General features: G+C 42.2%; 3 protein-coding genes across 6 annotated transcripts in view; 2 read left to right on the top strand and 1 right to left on the bottom strand.

The window, feature by feature from the left end:
- eml5 (EMAP like 5) overlaps positions 1-14,769 on the top strand; it is a 37,784-nt gene extending 23,015 nt beyond the window's left edge. The window contains exons 17-44 of one of the 4 annotated variants that reach the window (XM_071520869.1): positions 216-316; positions 426-619; positions 1,211-1,322; positions 1,516-1,643; positions 2,945-3,086; positions 3,201-3,353; positions 3,968-4,099; positions 4,276-4,364; positions 4,772-4,948; positions 5,096-5,297; positions 5,395-5,521; positions 5,800-5,814; positions 6,369-6,377; positions 7,652-7,730; positions 8,035-8,164; positions 8,320-8,418; positions 8,966-8,986; positions 9,582-9,755; positions 9,991-10,199; positions 10,546-10,703; positions 10,889-11,003; positions 11,102-11,290; positions 11,459-11,631; positions 11,723-11,885; positions 12,563-12,666; positions 12,781-12,934; positions 13,559-13,659; positions 13,758-14,769. In XM_071520869.1, the coding sequence (XP_071376970.1) occupies positions 216-316; positions 426-619; positions 1,211-1,322; positions 1,516-1,643; positions 2,945-3,086; positions 3,201-3,353; positions 3,968-4,099; positions 4,276-4,364; positions 4,772-4,948; positions 5,096-5,297; positions 5,395-5,521; positions 5,800-5,814; positions 6,369-6,377; positions 7,652-7,730; positions 8,035-8,164; positions 8,320-8,418; positions 8,966-8,986; positions 9,582-9,755; positions 9,991-10,199; positions 10,546-10,703; positions 10,889-11,003; positions 11,102-11,290; positions 11,459-11,631; positions 11,723-11,885; positions 12,563-12,666; positions 12,781-12,934; positions 13,559-13,659; positions 13,758-13,794 (3,487 nt within the window). In that variant the 3' untranslated portion in view covers positions 13,795-14,769. The remainder of the gene's footprint in view (positions 1-215; positions 317-425; positions 620-1,210; positions 1,323-1,515; positions 1,644-2,944; positions 3,087-3,200; positions 3,354-3,967; positions 4,100-4,275; positions 4,365-4,771; positions 4,949-5,095; positions 5,298-5,394; positions 5,522-5,799; positions 5,815-6,368; positions 6,378-7,651; positions 7,731-8,034; positions 8,165-8,319; positions 8,419-8,965; positions 8,987-9,581; positions 9,756-9,990; positions 10,200-10,545; positions 10,704-10,888; positions 11,004-11,101; positions 11,291-11,458; positions 11,632-11,722; positions 11,886-12,562; positions 12,667-12,780; positions 12,935-13,558; positions 13,660-13,757) is intronic. The other 3 variants (XM_071520868.1, XM_071520866.1, XM_071520867.1) reach the window with 3 other exon arrangements.
- Positions 14,770-15,315: 546 nt separating this feature from the next.
- On the bottom strand, positions 15,316-17,462 carry isca2 (iron-sulfur cluster assembly 2). Its single transcript, XM_071520887.1, has 4 exons — positions 17,375-17,462; positions 16,887-17,064; positions 16,085-16,200; positions 15,316-15,967 (listed from the first exon to the last, which is right to left on the bottom strand). Exons 1-4 carry the CDS (start codon positions 17,434-17,436, stop codon positions 15,793-15,795), a joined length of 531 nt encoding a protein of 176 aa, XP_071376988.1. The 5' UTR covers positions 17,437-17,462; the 3' UTR covers positions 15,316-15,792.
- A 306-nt stretch (positions 17,463-17,768) lies between these two features.
- On the top strand, positions 17,769-20,214 carry LOC139645207 (NPC intracellular cholesterol transporter 2-like). The gene is made up of 5 exons (XM_071520865.1): positions 17,769-17,814; positions 18,072-18,168; positions 18,942-19,049; positions 19,152-19,324; positions 19,562-20,214. The coding sequence occupies exons 2-5, from the start codon at positions 18,087-18,089 to the stop codon at positions 19,646-19,648; spliced, it is 450 nt and encodes a 149-aa protein (XP_071376966.1). The 5' UTR covers positions 17,769-17,814; positions 18,072-18,086; the 3' UTR covers positions 19,649-20,214.
- The last annotated feature ends 22 nt before the right edge of the window (positions 20,215-20,236 follow it).

Here is a 20,236-nt window from a genome sequence, read left to right as displayed (position 1 = left end):
GAGTGTCAGGTACGCTCCATCGCATCGGGCAGGGAACAGCCACTGATCCTTATTGTTCATATTGTGTAAAGCAGTCAGCAGGCCAAACAGGGAGACAGATACAAAGGCTCTCTCCCATGTGGTTTTAATGCTGGGCCAACTGCTTTTCTTTCTCTTTACATGTCAAATGTATGATTTTGTCATGGATTTTTTGTGATATGCAAATTGATTTTCAGGGGAAGCAAGGACAAGATATTTGTTGTCAAAATAAATCCCTACATGCCTGACAAGCTCATCACAGCCGGAGTGAAACATATGAAGTTCTGGCATAAAGCTGGTAAGACCCCTGCGCATGTTGCATTGAAAAAGAAAGAGTTTATTAAGGACAAACCTGGCTTAGTTGTGACATATTTTAGTATAAGTTGATTTTCCATTTTGTCTCTCAGGTGGTGGTCTGATTGGGCGCAAAGGGAACATGGGGAAGACAGAGACTATGATGTGCGCCGTGTATGGCTGGACGGAGGAGATGGTGTTTTCAGGCACGTGCACAGGAGACATTTGTATCTGGAGAGACATGTTCCTGATGAAGACGGTCAAGGCCCACGACGGCCCCGTTTTCAGTATGCACGCACTAGAAAAGGTACCGCAGGGGAAAGGGTTCATGCACTGGCCAGTGAGAACATGTTTTGACATTTCAAAAATATTTGAAATCTTATTTCTCTCCCTTTCTATCTGTCTCTACAGTTAGGGCTGGGCGATATGGACCAAATATATCACAATATCCATAAGAAATTATTTTGATAGGGATATGTAACAATATCTGCTAACATGCAAATCACATGTTCAATAATCAAATTGATGTTCATCTCATTCATTAAATTGCATGGTAATGTACAGCATAGTACAATAAAAAATTCAAATGAGATTCCCTAATTTGTTTCAGATCAAATTTTGTCAAATTCTAATCAGTATTTGCTTTTTATCATAAAGTTAGACACCAGATATTGTGGATCATGATAACTCAGTATCATTATTTCATCACAGTATGATTTTATTGGAAGATGATAAATGATAATATTGAATTATTGCCCATCCCTATCTGCAATGCATTTTTCTGTCTCGCTCTTTGTCTAGCTGCCTCTTCTATAGTGAGTGGTGTATAGGATAAAATTTGCTCTGTCAGATGATGATTGCAGGTTTAAATGTGTCATCACATTGTCTGACCCTGTAGGGATTTGTGACTGGAGGTAAGGACGGTATAGTTGCTCTGTGGGACGACACGTTCGAGAGATGCCTCAAGACCTACGCCATCAAGAGAGCAGTCCTAGCTCCAGGCTCCAAAGGTAAAAGGTCATCCTTCTCTCGCCCACTGTCCTAGATTCAATCTTCTAGTCCCGTAGCTCCGGAGAGCCGATAAAATCGTCCAATGCAAATCCATTAAAAACATTCAATGCTTTTAGCTGTAATGAAGATTGCCTCCTGTGTCCTGGTTCAAGTGAAGGTCTGACTTGGTGCTATAATTCACTGGCTCTGTAGGGTTGCTCTTGGAGGACAACCCCTCTATTCGTGCCATATCGCTGGGCCACGGCCATATCCTAGTGGGGACCAAAAACGGCGAGATCTTGGAGGTGGACAAAAGCGGCCCCATCACTCTGCTGGTCCAGGTGAGAGCGCCGCATTCTCAGCACATTGAGCATTAAATTAACCCAAATACTTGTCACAAATCGAATAATATACAGTACATGAAACGCCAGCTGTACTTCACTAAGTCAGGCAGGGCGGTCATGGGGAAGCCAGCTTTTTGCAGCATGGTTAGGTCGGCGCCTGTGAGGTGACAGTAATGGTGGGGGTGAGGATTTTTCCAGGCTAGTTAGGATTTGAAAGGCTGCAGATGCACTGAATGACTGGCTCACAGTGAGCGGAGCTGTCCTTTTTCTCTTAATGTCGTTACAGCACCACTTCCCTCTTTCTTACACAACACTGCAGAATCACCAAGGAGATGGCTGTAAACGGTGATGAATTACTGCTGCTCAGTGGTAGATTGTTAATTTAGTTAAGTGGTCCTGCAATTTCCCCCAGGCTCCCCGATTGTAGACGGACAGAGCTAATGTTATTGATTGCCCTTTTGAAATGCTTTAAAATATATGAGCAAATTCTTATGGAGGGAGTCAATTGGTGGGAGCCAAGAACCAAGAGTTCTCCGCACTCGTCCGTTATAACAGATTTTTATGATATGCTAATAGGTAAAAGGCTATATGTAAGCATCTCCATTGGTACATATCAGACATGCCCATGCATTGGTAAGAGGAGAGCGGGGAGTTATGATATGGGGCATACACACTGCGGTTTTGGTCAAGTCCACTTGCCGCAGGGAAAGGGAAAACAAAAAGAAAAAGGCGGGTGTTAATGAATTGTTGTGGCTGTATCTGTATGAATACAGAAGTTGATAAAGTTTCTTGAAAGCTTATGATATTGTGTCCAGCTGCACAACAGAAAGGAGTGCATGGGAAACTAAGGAATATTACCTGCATTCAATAACACAAGAATATAGTGTTATACATCATACAACATGATGTTTCTTTTTTTTTTTTCTTTTTTTTTCTTGGGAATTGTATCATACAAAATGTAACAATTGACATTAAACAGTACATATTTCATAGATATCTAGTGCACTGTTTCTACATTTCAACCATTTTTATTCAAGAGTTGGCAGTGTCCTCATTGTTTGTGATGTAGGATGTCCTCAGGATAAATGTTAATTTTTCCATAGCAAATATTTCCCCTACAATGTCCATTCAACATGCTATTTCATGTTGGGGGCTAAAGAAAATGCCTCTTTATGATTATCCTTTCTTTGTTGGCCTTTTTATAATAATTGAATAGCCTTCTTACCTACCTGTATTGACTGATAGTGAATGGACCAACCCTGAATGAAATCTTGCTGCTGTTGTGTGTGTGCCTGCAGGGTCACATGGAGGGTGAAGTGTGGGGCCTGGCCACTCATCCCCATCTCCCTCTCTGTGCCACCGTCAGCGATGACAAAACCCTGCGCATATGGGACCTTTCCCCCAGCCACTGTATGCTGGCTGTACGCAAGCTCAGGAAAGGTGAGTCACCATTCAAACAGGGAGAGGAGCCTTTCTTTTCTCTCTCTGTTCCACAGTCGTCCTGATAGGAAGTGTGTTGGTCCCCCGGCTGAACAGACACTTTTTCCTCCACAGGGGGCCGTTGCTGCTGCTTCTCCCCGGACGGCAAGGCCCTGGCGGTGGGCCTGAACGACGGCAGCTTCCTCATCGTGAACGCAGACACCTTGGAGGACCTGGTGTCCTTCCACCACCGCAAGGACATCATCTCCGATATCAGATTCTCTCCAGGTCTGCGGTTCGCCTCCCCAACTCCTCGCTAGTGCAAAACCCTCCTCAAATCCTAGCTGAGGAGAAACTAGGCTTCTAAAATCAACAATGCCCTTCAACTTATCTGAGTTTATGTAGGATGCTGTGCCGAAGTGGAGTTTCAGGTATACACATTTTCCTCCCGTTGTGAGTAGGGGAGATATTGCTGCAGGCCTGACCCAAATTAATGGCTCTCTGTAATAAGGCCAGACAGAGAGACAGCGAGAGAGGGATGAGAAACAGTGGGGGCGGACAAAGTGAGAGCAAGAAACTAAACTCTCTTTCACCACGACACTTAACCTTAATCTACAATGCAAGGGATCTTATTTCTCCACCCAACACCCATGAGTCCCTGAGAGCCTGCACCTTAGAGTAGATGTCACTCTATACAGCAGTTTACTGTGGAGTATGTACATTCATATATAGAATTGTTTTTTGGAATTTGGTTAAAATAATAACAATCATAGAGAGTAATTTTCAATTCCTGCTCATTACAAAACATACTGTTCCTCATTTCTTTTATTATATTGATCCCTGGCTCAAATTGTTGCTGTGAAATTGATTGTGCAATACTGCTCTCTGCTGTGTTTGCTCAGGTGCTGGGAAGTATCTTGCGGTAGCGTCGGGAGACAGCTTTGTGGACATTTACAACGTGATGAGCAGCAAGCGGGTCGGGGTGTGCAAAGGCTCCCTCAACTATATTACCCATCTGGACTGGGACAAGAGAGGTAAACAAATTTGCTCAATTGCTATGCTGCTCCTCAGTGGATCCTTGCAAATTATACCAAGTGATATATGCATCAGACTACTGCAGAATCAATTTAGAGTGGGTGATTATGGATTCAATATGGCTCTCTGAAATAACAATTACACACCATGGTCCACTGGGCTCTTTCATTCACAGGAAAACTACTCCAAGTCAACACTGGTGCTAAAGAGCAGTTATTTTTCGAAGCTCCTCGCGGCAAGAGGCAGACTATCCCAGCTACAGAGGTAAGCAGGGGCAACGGCACAGGATGTGCTGTGGCTGTGGCGCTGTTGGCCCACATTTTCCCCCCGGGACGGGAGACGGCCCGGGGAAGGGCAGCGAAGCATTAACACGGCCCACTTTTCACCAGTATCGTTCTAATTATGGCAGTGGAAATGGGATAGTGTTTAGGGTCCCTTTATACAGTGTGACATTCAGACACCTTGCACGGCGCACAGTGGAGGGGAGCATTAAGAAAATGAGGGTTAGGGATGATAGATGCTGTTAAGGCTGACGCTGGGTCATGTCTCGCTGGAGCCGCTCATGTCCTCTCCTCCTCCCTCCATTCTCCTGTCTCCTCTTATCATGATGCATTCAACCTCCTTACCTTCCTTCCCCTTCCTCACGCTCTTCTCCCGCTCGCCCCGGTCAGGTGGAGAAGATAGACTGGAGCACGTGGACGTGCGTCCTGGGAACGTCTGTGGAAGGCATCTGGCCCGTGATCAGTGAGGTGACTGAGGTGACCGCTGCCTGCCTTAGTAACAACAGAAAGGTGCTAGCAACAGGAGACGACCTGGGGTATGTCAAGCTCTTCAGATACCCCGTCAAGGTAAGACAAACACAATGAATAATCCTCCGTTTCATCCTCTTTGAATATCTCGCGACTTGAGGTTGGCGTTCTAAGATTAATGCTAATGTTATGTTAATTTTGTGTTAATGTCACAAGTGTTAAATAAATGTTGTCCTCCTCCCCCAGGGAAAGTATGCAAAGTTCAAACGCTACGTGGCCCACAGCACACATGTTACCAATGTGCGATGGACCCATGATGACAGCCTCTTGGTGACGGTGGGCGGGGGAGACACATGCCTCATGATCTGGGCCCACGAGGCCGAGGGCCACCGGGAGATCCGGCAGTGCGACAGCGAGGAGTCAGACATCGAGAGCGAGGATGATGGAGGTGAGAGGCGAGCTGCTTTTGAGGTTGTTATGTGGTATATGGCACAAAACCGCCCTATTGGTAAAGCTGTTTCTTTATGGTTCCCGTCATTCGTCAGGTTATGACAGTGATGTGACGAGGGAGAATGAGATTAACTACACCATCAAGGCCTTATCCACCAACGTGCGACCCATGACTGGCGTCAAACCCCACCTGCAGCTGAAGGAGCCCTCTGTGGATGAAAGGTACGCATTGATGGAGCTGTGCAGAGGCTTTCCACAGGCTCAGACCAGTGGCCACATCTGGAGCTGAGGGGTTTCAACCAATTGTAGTAAAACAAGGCTTCTGAGGCTAAACCACTTAACTCTGTCTTCTTCAGTCAACGTGTCTTTTCTTTCCTGCGTGTAATTCCAGTCCTGTCTCTCTCCCTTTGAAATAACTTCCTGCCTTCTCTGCTCTTCTTCTCTCTTTAATGGCTGTCCATCTGTCATTATCCTGCTTCCTTCTTTAATACCACTTGAAGACAAGGGGTGGTCAGGTAAGCTCTTATGTTTACGTTTATTGATTTTACACAAAAGATTAAGCAGAGGGCATAGTGAGGGCTTTTAAACTGTTTTAATTGTGGTGATAAGGTAAACAGACCTACATAGGCTGAACCAAGTACCTATAGTATAAGCCCTATAATAGGGAGAATGCCCCGCGTGGTCAGCCTATGGCCTTCAAAAAAAACCTCATATTAAATTCTTTTCAATGAAAGATTGTTTTAAACACCTGAGTGTCTTCAACTGAAAGAGCATAGATCACAATTTTTTCTATTATTATAATACATGTAACAGTTTCTGGCTTTATCGATTCTGGCTTTATCGATTGGCTTATTGGTTTTTGACTGTGGTGCGAGCATCCACACAGCATCTACGGGGCAGTGGTTGTCATAGAGACGGACTGTTGTTGTCATGGTTACATCATGGTGCTGACTACTATGTTTCATGTCCTCAGTGGCTGAAGTGTTGTGTAAGTCGGTGGGGCAGCAGTGAGCGCTGTAAGAAACCTTTTTCTAATACTTGCTTTTCCTTTGTTATTGCTGCCATGAAGAGGGTCGAGGTAAGATACCTGTTGTGTTGTGAGTTTGGATTTGTTTTCCCCTATTGATTTAGAGAGGACATAGGAAATGGACTCATTTATATATTGGGTTAGGATAAATATGAATATGGCATGCCTCTTTCAAACACTACATAGTGTTTCCCATGTCGCATCGTCTTCATGTCCCTGCCTCGACTCTTAAAGAAGGGCGTGGTAACAGTTTGTCCATACAGTCTTTCCATCTTTTATTATTCTCTGGTCACTGTTTTTTTCCAGCTCTTCCTTAAAATCTCTATCTTCATTGGCTTCATGGGCATGGACCCATTTTTAACTCACATTTCTTCCAAAAGAATTAGAGAAAGTTCTGTATTAACTGATTTGATGAGTGGAAAAGACTTTAACATTTACAGTCTGGTTTTTGTTCACCCCAGAGTACAGACTGCTTTACTCTTAAGCCACAATGCTGATAGAAGTTCAGTTGTAGCTGTACTTAACCTTAGTGATGTTTTCTATACTGTTGATCACAATGTTTTGATCGACTGCCTGAGAAAATGTGGGGGAATTACAGACACTGCTCCAGAGCTTTTTATTTCATATCTCTTTAATAGTCGGTTCTTTGTTGCCTTGGGTAATTGTACATTTTTCTATTCCAGTTTTGCTCTCTATTGACATGTTCCCACTCAGTCATCTTATTCAAACATATTCTTTTCACTGCCTCGCTGATAATATAGACTCAGTATTTGCCTGTAAAACCTAGTGATAGAAGCAGCCTTGACATTTTAAAAAATCATTTGTCATTTTATCATCTGCCTGTATCTATGCCTTCATTTCATCCTAGCTCTTTTCATTCCTTCTACGATGGAAACACTATTTTTAATGGTAGCTAGTGCAGAATGGATTTTCTAGGCTTTTAAGATAAAACGTCCATTGTAGCGTCTGTGCATTGGCTGTACATGTGTGGAAATTCATGGACTGTCCCCTTTTAACTCTTTATGGACAGAGCTCCATTCAGTGTTCCAATATCTAGAGTCAGATTAAAAATAAGAATAGAAAACAGTGTATTATCATTATTATTATCAGTAGTAGTAGGAGTAATAGTAGTAGTAGTCGTAGTAGTAGTAGCAGTAGTAGTAGTAGTAGTAGTAGCAGCAGTAGTAGTAGTAGTAGTAGTAGTAGTAGTAGTAGTAGTAGTAGTGGTAGCAGTAGTAGTAGTAGTAGTAGTAGAAGTATTAGTATTAGTAGTAGTACTGTAAGTAGCTCCATGGCACGCCTCTTACCCCAGCTGTGTGTTTCAGACCTCCTGTCAGCAGAGCGCTGCCGCAGCCAGAGAAGCTGCAGACCAACAACGTTGGGAAAAAGAAGAGGCCCATTGAGGTAACAAGGACATTATCTTTACCAAAACACTACAAGAAATAATTAGATACATCAAGACGGTGCACTTCATATCATCAGCAAGCAGGTCTCTCTCTGTCAGAAGAACAAAATGCTGGTTTCTAATGTAATTATTTCAGCTAAAGCCGCTGTGTGCTCATGCTGTCCAGACAGCCTCTCTGGGGACTCTGATGATGCTGTAATTGAATAATGAAGTACTTCAAATGGCAGCTGGCTCAAAACATCCCAGTCGTCATGGCGTTGACCTTTCTGACTTTCTGATGGTCCTTTCCTGTCTATCCCACAGGACCTGGTGCTGGATCTGGTGTTTGGTTACCGTGGCAATGACTGCCGCAATAACGTGCACTATCTGAACGAGGGGGCGGATATCATCTACCACACGGCCTCAGTTGGCATCGTCCTCAACCTGACGACCTGTGAGTAGGACAGAAAACAGAGAGCGTCCCCAAGCACTGACTTACCCTGAATGGCTAACATGAAATATATTTCAATTTCTGTATGTGTGTGTGTGTGTGTGTGTGTGTGTGTGTGTGTGTTTGCGGCGTGTGCGGCTGGATGTGTTTTCTTACAGCCTGCCAAAGTTTCTATGTAGAACATAGCGATGACATTCTGTGCCTAACAATCAATCAACACCCCAAATTCCCCAACGTGGTGGCAACTGGCCAAGTAGGTATGTTTGTGAGAAGTTGACCTCACGCGTCACCGGCCTCCTCGTTTTCTCTCCCCTGTCCTCTGTGTTGTGCTCTGTGCAGGCGGATTACTGCACATGACAGGGAGCCATCCCCCTCCCCCACTCTTATCTGTGCTCTAAAGCCACTAACCTGCATAATCACAATCTCTACATGGTTGAATTGTAGTGGAATTGCCATGCATGCCGCTTGCCTTATTATTCACAGGGACTTTACAAAAGGTACTCATGCTAAAAAAATTATTTGCTCCCAAGAAATTACAGTAACTGAAAGAGGGGATGATTGATAGTAACATTCACTTTATTAAAATTATAAATTATTAACTTCAATTTGACATATTTATAATTTATAATTAATAATATATAATAATATATATATATTTTGTAAAATGAAAATGAAATACACTGAAATAATCTGAAATGTTTAAAAGTACAGCTTTTTCTAGATAGTAGAAACCTCTGCTCAGTGAGATACATAAAATCAACAAATGATTTCTGCATTAATCACTCTCATTTTCCTGCTTTTCAGGTGATACTGGTGACATGTCAGGTAAGAAATAAATTGTTTTCAAAGCACAAACATGTTATTTTTACAAACAGAAAATAACGTGCGTGAAATTGTCTTTCATGGCCTCTAGTGTTAACAGAAAATCTGTTTGGGTTTCAACCATAGACAGTTGTTTCAACCCGAGGTATTCTTTTAACACACTGCCATCTAGTGGTCAACTGGTGTAGGACAGGTCTCCACCTCACACAAACTTGCTTGTTTTCATGAATGGTGGGGTATCATGTTTGAAAATATTTCTGGAATTTATTTCAGATTCCATCACATGATAATCTCAAAAATATCATTAAAGAAAAACAAAATATATGTGTAACCTCTATACCTTTGATGCCAATAGAAAAGTCAATGCCAAGTTTTTTTTCTCTTCTAATCTGTTCTAGAAACCCAATAAACTACTTAATTATAATATAATATAATTCACAACTTTGGCTGGGGTTTGACATGAGTTCAAAATTTGTGGATAAGAATCTTTAAGAAAGAAAGAAAAAAGAAAGAAAGAAAGAAAGAAACCGACAGATTTTCATGGTATTAGGCTTAGACAATTTATTCTCATCGTCCCCTTGCCCTCTCTCTCGCTCAGCCACGTCTCCGTCTATCCATGTGTGGGACGCCATGACCAAGCAGACGCTGTCGGTGCTGCGTTGTTTCCACTCCAGCGGGGTTTGCTCTGTCAGCTTCAGTGCCACAGGGAAACTCCTGCTGTCTGTGGGCCTGGACCCAGAACACACAGTCACCATCTGGAAGTGGCAGGAAGGTACGCGCTGATCTTGTGAGACAGAAAAAAACAGAATCACCTTTGCCTTCGCTTTGACCTTAATCCGGGGGTTAGAGAGACTGTCCCGCAACTGAGAGATCACAGGTTCAGTTTCTAGACCGCCTAATGTCAGTCTCTTTTGAATTGTTCTTGTGTGTCTGCTGTCTCGCCATCCTAGTGCTGGCTAATCAATAAGTAGACTCACTGATCCATCATCCTCTGCTTTGTGTCCAAGGTGCCAAAGTGGCCAGCCGTATAGGTCACACCCAGAGGATCTTTGTGGCAGAGTTTCGTCCCGACTCGGACACACACTTTGTGTCCGTGGGGATCAAACATGTGCGTTTCTGGACGCTAGCTGGCCGGGCGTTGCTCAGCAAGAAAGGTGTGCTGAGCTCCATAGAGGACGCCCGGATGCAGACCATGCTCTCTGTGGCATTTGGAGCTGTAAGTCACTTTCCTTCGCTAAAATTCTAATATATAATACAAAGTGATATGCAATATAGCTGTTGTTGTGTGTTGTTATTTCAAGCCCAGTTTTAAACATCTGTCAAATATCTGATTAATCCTAACTAGCAATCAACATTATTAAATATTTAAAATTGTTCCTGTTCTTGCATATTTCATTTTCTCTCATTATGTGATATCTGATTATATTTGAAGCTATATTTTCCTCATCAGACACCGTTCCCTAATTTAAACACTGTGCTTGAATGAACTGTGAATTGTTTTTGCAAATGCTTGCTCTGCTCTCTTAGGTCACTAGATTAGTGCAGGTTTGTTTTCTTTTCAGAATAACTTGACATTTACAGGTACCATTAGTGGGGATGTGTGTGTGTGGAAGGAACACATTCTAGTAAGAATAGTGGCCAAGGCTCATACGGGCCCTGTGTTCACCATGTACACCACACTGAGAGACGGCCTCATCGTCACCGGAGGCAAGGAGAGACCGTGAGTCCTGCTCTCTTACATTGCTGCACTAGATCGAACTGTAAGCTCTTAGTAGTCACATATTGGCTGCATGAAAGGTCAAATCAAACTGCATAGTGTTTGGTAAATTGCTTGAAGCATTTAGGATATGATTGACTGAAAGCTATGAGATATGAAATGGACTGTGTGTTTGTTTTTCTTTATAGATCCAAAGAGGGAGGCGCTCTGAAGCTCTGGGACCAGGAGCTGAAGCGCTGCAGGGCCTTTCGACTAGAAACTGGACAAATTATAGACTGCGTTCGCTCTGTATGCAGAGGAAAGGTAGATTACCACTGTTGCTACAAATAATATGATACTTGACAAAATGAGGGAGCTCATTATTGGAATTCTCACATGTTTTTTTCTCGGCCGTGCATTAGGGTAAAATCCTTGTGGGGACCAGGAACGCAGAGATCATTGAAGTAGGGGAGAAGAACGCAGCGTGCAACATCCTGGTGAACGGACACATGGACGGACCCATCTGGGGCGTAGGCACCCATCCTTCAAGAGACGTGTTCCTGTCGGCTGCAGAGGACGGCACTGTCCGCCTGTGGGACATCGCAGAGAAGGTCAGCACCGTCACCTCCAGCCCCCACTAACAAACTATCTTGACTCATCCCAGCACTTCCATTTCACTGTCACTTCATCAAGACATCAACGGAAATTTCAAAATGTTTTTCTTCAGTTATGTTTCTAACAATTATGCGATGACTTTGCCTTGCGTTGTGGGGAAACAGAAGATGCTGAACAAGGTGAACCTGGGCCATCCGGCGCGCACCGTCAGCTACAGTCCTGAGGGAGACATGGTGGCCATCGGCATGAAGAACGGAGAGTTCATCATCCTCCTGGTTGCCTCGCTCAAAATCTGGGGCAAAAAAAGAGACCGGCGCTCCCCTATCCAGGATATCAGGTATTGATAGCAGAGTACCACACTCAGCCATGCTGCGTATGTAAACCTGACAGAGCACAAGTCTTTTTAACGCCGCGTTTCTCCCACACAGGTTCAGTCCAGATTCTCACTACTTGGCTGTAGGCTCCACGGAGAGCGCAGTTGACTTCTACGATCTTACACTCGGGCCGCAGCTTAACCGCATCAACTGCTGCAGGGACATCCCCAGCTTTGTCATGCAGATGGACTTCTCTGCTGACAGCACTTACATCCAGGTAGAAACAACAACTCTCTAGTAAGCAGAGGTGGGGACTCAAGTAACATGACTTGGACAGTCAGACTCGAGTCACAATTTGAATTGCATGAGACTTGACTTGGGTTCTGGTGAGTTGGGACTTGACTTTGACTTGTACTTTGATGACTTGAAAAGGTTTCTCAAGTCTTGACAAAAGATCTTTTGGTTGTGTAAATGACGTTGAAAGTGATGAGATTTGTTCCACCAGATGACTGAATTAAAATTTAAGTTTTCTGAATTTGTATGGAATGACTGAATTTAAACTGATGATAGAAATCAAATTCATGATGCTCTTTATACTATTAAAACCATATTGCATTGAAAAGTTCTATATATTTTGTTTTCTTTAAGATGTTAAATTGATGGGGCGCCCGGTGGCTCACCAAGTAGAGCTATCTATCTAATAAAGCATAAAAATGCCTAAAAAATATTTATATTTAGATTTGAGACTTGAGATTATTGACATGGACTTGATTTGGTAATCTACATTTAGACTTGGGACTTGACTTGAGACTTGTGCCTCAAGACCTGAGACTGACTTGGGACTTGAGCGAAGTTGACTTCACACCTCTGCTAGTAAGAGATCATGTCTCAGATATTGGCTCAAGCAGTTAAGCCAATTTGGTATGACTCGTAACCTCCAATGCCTTCAAACAGATCTCCACAGGTGCTTATAAGCGGCTAGTGTACGAGGTGCCGTCTGGGAAGCAGGTCACAGAGCAGTCCCACATCGACAGGATCACCTGGGCCACGTGGACGAGGTGAGACTGCTGCGTTCGGGCCTCAGCACAATGTAATACAGCGTTCATGGTGGATCGCTGAATCCTAGCATTAGATGTCAATTGACTAGTATCTCTCTCTCTGTCTCTGTCCAGTGTCCTTGGGGACGAGGTCGTAGGGATCTGGTCCCGCAACACTGACAAAGCAGACGTCACCTGCGCCTGTGTGTCCCACTCGGGCCTCAACATTGTCACAGGCGATGACTTTGGAATGGTAAAGCTGTTTGACTTTCCATGTCCAGAGAAGTTTGTAAGTATAACTGTATAATATTTTTGTTATTGTTGCCATTGTTATTGTTGCTACTTTGCCGATATTTTTGATTTATCACACATTCATTGTGGTTACACTCTTACTATTAGCCTGATGAAAATACTTACTGAACTATAGGATAACTGTAAATGTGGAAGTTTCTATTCAGTGTGCTGAGCTGAGATCTTAAGCTCTTTTCTTAATATACTTAACACAAAAAGTTATCATATTTGAACCTGTAACCTACCAAAAATGTGTCTCTTACTGTATGCCATTCTTGTCTTGAGGGGATAGAAGCCCATTGATCAGCATCCTTTTCCATTAAGAGATGCTTGTATTGCTAATATTGTGCTTAGCAAATCTACATGAGATGAAATGATGAGGACAAGCATGAGATGACTAAATTATGAGTTAACTGACCATATAGCATGCTTCAACTGGAACTAATGTCATCTGCAAAGCTACATCCTATAGCCATTGTTATTTTTGTGTACATGTAATATAAATGTGCTTGTGATATGACATAACTAGGATCACTTATTTGCAATGCCACTTGACACATGCATCTGTTGACTATCGTTTGAAAAAAGCCACTTTGATGATGCAAATTTTGATCTATTCTAGGCCAAACACAAACGCTTTCTGGGCCATTCAGCTCACTTGACTAATGTCCGCTTCTCAAATGGAGATCGCTTTGTCATCAGTGCCGGTGGAGACGACAGAAGGTATGACTGTGACTGTGACCCGTAGCACTGTGATACTTTACAAAGGACATGACTATCAGATGTTAATGGATGTGTCCTTCCCTCCATGTCCCCTCTAGCCTCTTTGTGTGGAGGTGTGTCCACGCCCCTCACTGAGGAGCACGCCCGGACAATCCCACCTCGACGAGTGCGAGAGGCTGCATAGGCTTTTCCCAGCATGGCTATCCAGAGAAAGAAACCCGCTGAAGGATGCATGTGAAGGAGGAGCAGGACAGACGTGGCAGCTAGTAGACGAGGAAAGAGGCGATCTGACTTACTGCCTCAACATTAGGTGCATGCATATGTGCAAGGCTCATGTTCATCGCAGCAGCAGTCCTGATTGTTAATGCAACAGGTGGTCGGCGTACAGCCCTGCTGCCGCAAAGAATCCCACTGAATACATCACACCAACACACATCTCTCTAATATCCGCATATCATTTCAATGGTGGATTATTTTTTTAGTATGAACGTATCTGTGTAAATGTCCAAAATGGCAGTTTTGCCAGTTGGTATGAGTTTGTGTTTCTGACAATGCCATTTTTAAAGACATGTAGCAAACTGAATTAGCCTTAATCTACTATGAGTGTTTAACGTATGAGAGTTTGGATTTGTTTAATTCTTTTTTTGTATTGTCATATTTCTTTTACTTTTTGATCACGTACTCATTTGGTTAATTTTATTATTTTTTACTGGTAATTTAAACTCCTGTGGCCTTCCTCCTGAATGTAACATCCACTGTTATGTTCTGGATGTCAGCATGCCAAAGCATACTATGCACTGTACACCTGACCTGGTCACTGTGTTACCCTGACGGTTAATTTATGGTTTGTTTATGTGATTGTGTTGTTGACTGGTTGAACCTCAAACCTCCCTCAGCAGTGTGTGACCATGTGTGTAGCGACCGTTCAGCTTGTGCAGTAACCCCCTCATGACATGTTACGTGTGCATACTTGTTTGAGGATTTGTTTGTGGTTAATGGGTGTGCATGGCTTACCGAAAGACAATCTAACCAAATCCCTCAAAAAACAAAGGAACAGCTGTAAATTGATGTTTCGATGCACTGTTGCATTTCTCTTTTGGTCACTTTTCAGTGTGCTGCTATGGTGTATTATTGTCGCGTTTTCATTTATATGAAGGGTGTGACTATTTTTTCAAGAGTAAGTTCATGTTTTATGTAATCAGATATATTGCTTAAATGGAATGTTTTATCAAAGAGAAAATATGAAAAGTGCAAAACATTTTGCTCCTTGTATTAAGACTGATTACAGAAAAAAATGTGTTGCTGCATATTTTGATTTACATTACACCAGTGTAAATATCATTTGTAGATATTCTTTTTGTATATTTTTGTGAGATGTTTCTTAAATTCAACTTTAATAAAAAAGGCAACTGGACTTGGGTTTTAAATTTTGACTGATACTACATGTTGATTTAACTACTTTCCCTACTACATGTAAGAGTGTGAAGACCAAAAAACAATCACTACCTGGCTGCCCTCTCATCATTCTGATGTAATCAGAAAGTACCTCATGTAAGTACAGTTAAGTCTGTAAATATAACAAAATAACCTCACTGGCATGATATCATAGGAAATATAACAATTTATGCAAATAACAGGAATGATTTACAAACAAAATATAAATATCTGAAATGAACACAGCGATTTATTCCAGATGGAACAGACAAGGTAATATTGCTTAGCACTTTATATTCATAGATATGGTCTATTTACATTTTTTACATACAAAGACAAATCTAAGCACTGGATACTTAATCACACAGGCCACCTCAAAGTAGTCTTTGTTCTGTTTAAATACATTACAAATCAGTGCTGAATATTGTGAACTCAATTGTCAAGGAGCATTGTCAAGCATTGCCAAGATCCATGCACAATGATCAATCAACATCTCGGCCTTTCACTCAATTCAAATAATTTTACACCTGAATAAACCACTGAGCAAAATTCTGAGCAAATGAGTATTCTATCAGTGTTACTGGTTATCATAAGATCTGGTTATTAGTGAAGTGAAGTAAGCATTTGGAATATCAAAGATAATCCACTGTAACATTAACACTACGATTTATGCAACCAGGGAGGGGAGGGTGCAGGCCCTCATAATTTGACAGAGAAGGAGCTGCCACAGGAGCAGCCGTGATCGGCTTGAGGATTCTTGAGCACCAGGAAGGCGGAGCGGATCAGCTCATGGCTGTAGTCCAGGGTGGCTCCTTTCACAAACTCCAGGCTTTCTTGGTCCACGATAACCCCCACTCCCCCCTGCTCAAACACTCTGAGAAAGGCGGAGTAGGTGCAGGGGGAGGGGGTTGATTAGATTAATAGACAAGAGTGATATGATGTGGCCATCTTAGAACAATGACTTGAAAACTACATTGCTGACATAATTTACCTGTCATCTTCATTCCTGTTGCTGTCAACAGAAAACTTGTACTGGAACCCAGAGCAGCCTCCTCCTTCCACATGTATCCTCAGATACTCGCCTTTCTCCATGATCTCCCCTAGTCTCTGGATAAAAGGAGTAACATGGGTTTGAGACATAAGGCACAAATACTTAAACAGAACACTATGATTCACCAATACACTGGCTGATCTATACAGAATGAGATGATCACTAGAGCATACAGATTAATTAATGCCATTACTTTAGTGCAAACCAACAATGTTTCAATGCAACTGTGTTTTCATCAGAGGCAGGAAGAGACAAGAGGTAGCTCATCTGTGTATTGGAAAGGGATTCCAAAGAAAAACTCTTCTTAAACAGAATTCAAGTGTCTCAAATGTAGAGGAACCGCTCTATCCCTAGTATCTACACCTAGTATTTGAGCTTTTACAGCCAAGCTAACATTATGCCATGGTACAAGGCTACTAATAGTCCTGAAGCAGAATATGTGCTTGCATTTCCAGAAAAGTGGCCAGTCTCCTGTCACAAAGTCCACAAAGTAACCGTCCTGCCACTGAGGCAGCTTCAGAGGGTAATGCTTGGTGACACATCATCTCAGATTAGTCTTGGCTCTCTATTTCTAGCTTTGAGAGAGATCTTTCTCTGTATACAAATCCTGAATAACCTTATAGAAATATATGTAAAGAAACTAGACAAATTCTTCTCTTTCAAGTTGGAATGTCACTTTGAGGTAAATAAACCAAATGAGATAAGAAAAGAGTTTGACCCCTAGTCATGGGTATCTCCTGACCTTAACACATGATTCACTGAGGTTTACTTTATCCTCAGATGGACTTGATACCGCTGGTTTCTCCTGGGTTGCGGCACTGCTGAAGCGTTGAAGCCCAGCTGTGTAAAGGGGCTGGGGACTTTGAGGACACCGCTGTACTTGTTGACTGACATGGACATTGTTGAGAAGAGAAGTTGCCCTACAAAACATTATGTTAACATTAGACCAGAGGTAGCTTACAGTCAGTAGAAGAAAGCGACTGAAGGTGGGCAATTCAGATATATTTGCACTTTTCCTGGCCATGTAAGCAGACTGACCGGTCTGTAAAGCTGACTGGGTTTCTATCTAACGTCAGCGTTAGATAATGCTAGTTAGCGTTAGCATGCTAGCTACCTAGCTAGCACACATAAACATACAACACTATTTGCCCAAAACTCGTCACATTCAAGTTAAAACTTTAATCTTGAGCTCCCCTCCCAATCTCCAAGTTGCAGAATAATCAACGTTACCTAACAAGGTTCAACACTCTTGACTTTGACGCAGTTATCATTGCTCCCCTTACGAATGACATCTTCCATAACAAATGTGCGTAGCCCCGCCCCCAACGACGAGACAGCTGGGGTGATGAAACAAGGCCGACACGGTAATTGGCTAAAGTAGTTGTCTGTCATATAGAAACGCCCATTGTGTTAAAATAGATTATTTGATTCGTCATACCGGATGCCAATCATCAGATGTTTTCGCTTTGACCCGGTGGGTGGGTTCGATTCAAGCGCCGTCCGACATACGGGCGGCGCTGTGTTGACGTAAACGGCGTTGGAATCAACTGTCTGGGTGTCGAATCGAACATACCCACTGATAAATGGGCGTCGCATCGGTCTCGTGATACGGGGAAATAAGAAGGGCTGAGCGTGAATCATTCAGCACTTCAGACGGAAGCTTTACAAAGGTATGTTCCCTTAATGTTGTTTGTGGGGTTCATGTTTTGTTTTAATTTAGCATACTATGGAAATTTTTAGTAAGTATGGCGATTATCTCTATGTGTTTGTTGGTAACCAGGGAATATTTCTTCTGCGTTGTGTTAACTTAACAATCACTGCTTCACTTGGGGCATTTGGGAAACAAGAAGTCATATGATTAAGCTTTCTTGGTCGGTTTCCAAAGTTTTCCATATCTATTTGTGTCATGGCTGTTTCCTCATTTTAGGTCAGAAACACAAACATGGATCTCCGGACTGGTTTCATCGTCTTGTGCTCCCTGATGGCTTTCACCTGTGCGGAGCCAGTGAAATATATCGACTGTGGTAAGTTTTAACTGATCACTTCAGTCTGGGACAGCGTGTAACTTATTAGCCTGCTCCCCTCAGTGTAGTTTTAACCGGGAAATAATCTCATTGATTCTTGATCTGCAGTTTAGACGAAATACTATTGTGCAGCTGAGCATTTTAGCTGGTCCGTGGCATTTGTGGTTCCAGTGGGACCAGAGAAATGCGTCGATTACCGATATTATCGGCTGATCGGCATCTTTACCCGTCTGGATTTATATTCCAGAGATATCTTGCCCCTGTTCATTTGCACATACACATCTTAAAGTGTAAATCTCATGTAGTTCAGTATGTCATTGGAATACTTTGAGTGATTGGTCACAAATTAGAATTTCATTCATCTTTGTAGTAGTTTACTGTGTATTTAGAGATATCAGATGGTACACTGACATTATTTAATTTTGATCACTTATGGATAGTCTGAGAAGTAAGGATTACCATAATGCAGGCTAAATTGCCACAAAATTGTAATATCAACGAGGCAAGATTTTTTTTTTTTAAGTATACACATCTTGTTTTAAGAAAACTCCTTTAAACCAGTAGGTAAAATTGTGTTTGTACTTGGCCTGTTAAGACATGAAGCAGCAGATTGGAGCTCCTGTGTGTAATGTGGTGTTTCTCTCACTGTTGGAATTGGAATACATTATCTCAACTGATGTGGTAGCAGTATGTCAAAGTCTACACCCTGCACTTTTTTTAAACATGGCTTTAAAAGATTTAGTTTAAAAGCCTTCTCCCATTTTGCTCCTCAGGCTCATCTGTTGGCAAAGCATCCATGGTTGACATTAGCCCATGTCCTCATCAACCGTGCCAGCTACACAAAGGACAGAACTACAGTGTCAATGTGACATTCAGCAGCAGTGAGTGGGCTTTATCTTTCAGAAATATTTATCCCAGCAACAGATAAACGGCTAATTTCTGAAGCAGATTGTAACCTTTGGTCCTCTGTGTGTTTGTTACAGCTGTGGAGAGCAAGACGAGCAAAGCCGTGGTGCATGGAGTCATCGCGGGAGTCCCCATCCCCTTCCCCATCCCCATCGAAGACGGCTGCAAGTCTGGAATTGAGTGTCCCATCCAGAAGCAGAAGAGCTACCACTATGTGAATCAACTGCCTGTGAAGTCTGAGTATCCTGCTGTAAGTAATGCATAGGGGAAATAGGGGGAAAATATTTTATAAGCAGCATTTCACTTTGGCGTAACTCCTGTATAATTGGTTGTCATGTCCCTAAATCATTTGTTTTTGAGAGTCCTTTTTCTTAAACTGCCCATTTATGGCTTTACAACTGTCATTACCTGTACATTCAATCTGCAATCTACATTCAGCCTTTTTGCCTTCTTTCACTTCTCTGACCCTTGTTCATTTTATTTATAGATAAAGCTGGTTGTAGAGTGGGAACTGAAAGACGACACCAGCAATGACCTGTTCTGCATCAAGTTCCCAGTTCAGATTGTGAGCTAAATTATCAACGCTACCTCCTACACAAGATGATTGCTTTTTTTTTTTTTTTTAAAAAGGGATTAAAATTTGAGGAAAAGCCTAAAGAATATTGAGAATGTTAAATGACTCTATGAAGATCTCATATTTTATTAATTCAAACTTGGTTTTAAGATGTGGCTTTTTCCACTAGTTGACAAGATTTTCATTTGCTGTGCAGCCATCTAGAATGCTGCAGCTGTGTGAATACATACAAATAAATAAAATAAAGGGCTTATTTTTTCTCAGTGCGATCTGCATAACAGTTGATGATTTAAAAGAGTTGTGGATGTAAAATGATGTTTGTGTGAAAGACCCTGACTTGTGAACTACATTCCACTGCAGTGCAATTTTTCTCTGTCTTGTTGTCTTACTTGCTGCTGTGTAGTCGGAAAAGGTATTTGGGACATTGCACTTTTGTACTTTTTCTTTACTAAAACTTTTGTAACAGACACTTCTTGCAGAACTTGGTACTACCAGAACACAAGGAATTGGATTTTGTAAATGAATTTGAATAGTTAATTCTTTCTAATAAAGATATATAACATTTATCCAAGTTGTATTACCATTTGT

This window comes from Centroberyx affinis, unplaced genomic scaffold (genome assembly GCF_046629955.1).
Source record: "Centroberyx affinis isolate AG114_WGS23_722 - 3 ecotype Tasmania unplaced genomic scaffold, CSIRO-AGI_Caff_v1 ptg000830l_1, whole genome shotgun sequence".
Lineage (NCBI taxonomy): Eukaryota > Metazoa > Chordata > Actinopteri > Beryciformes > Berycidae > Centroberyx > Centroberyx affinis.
Note: the sequence above shows the minus strand (reverse complement) of the source record. Positions and strands in the feature narration are given on the sequence as shown.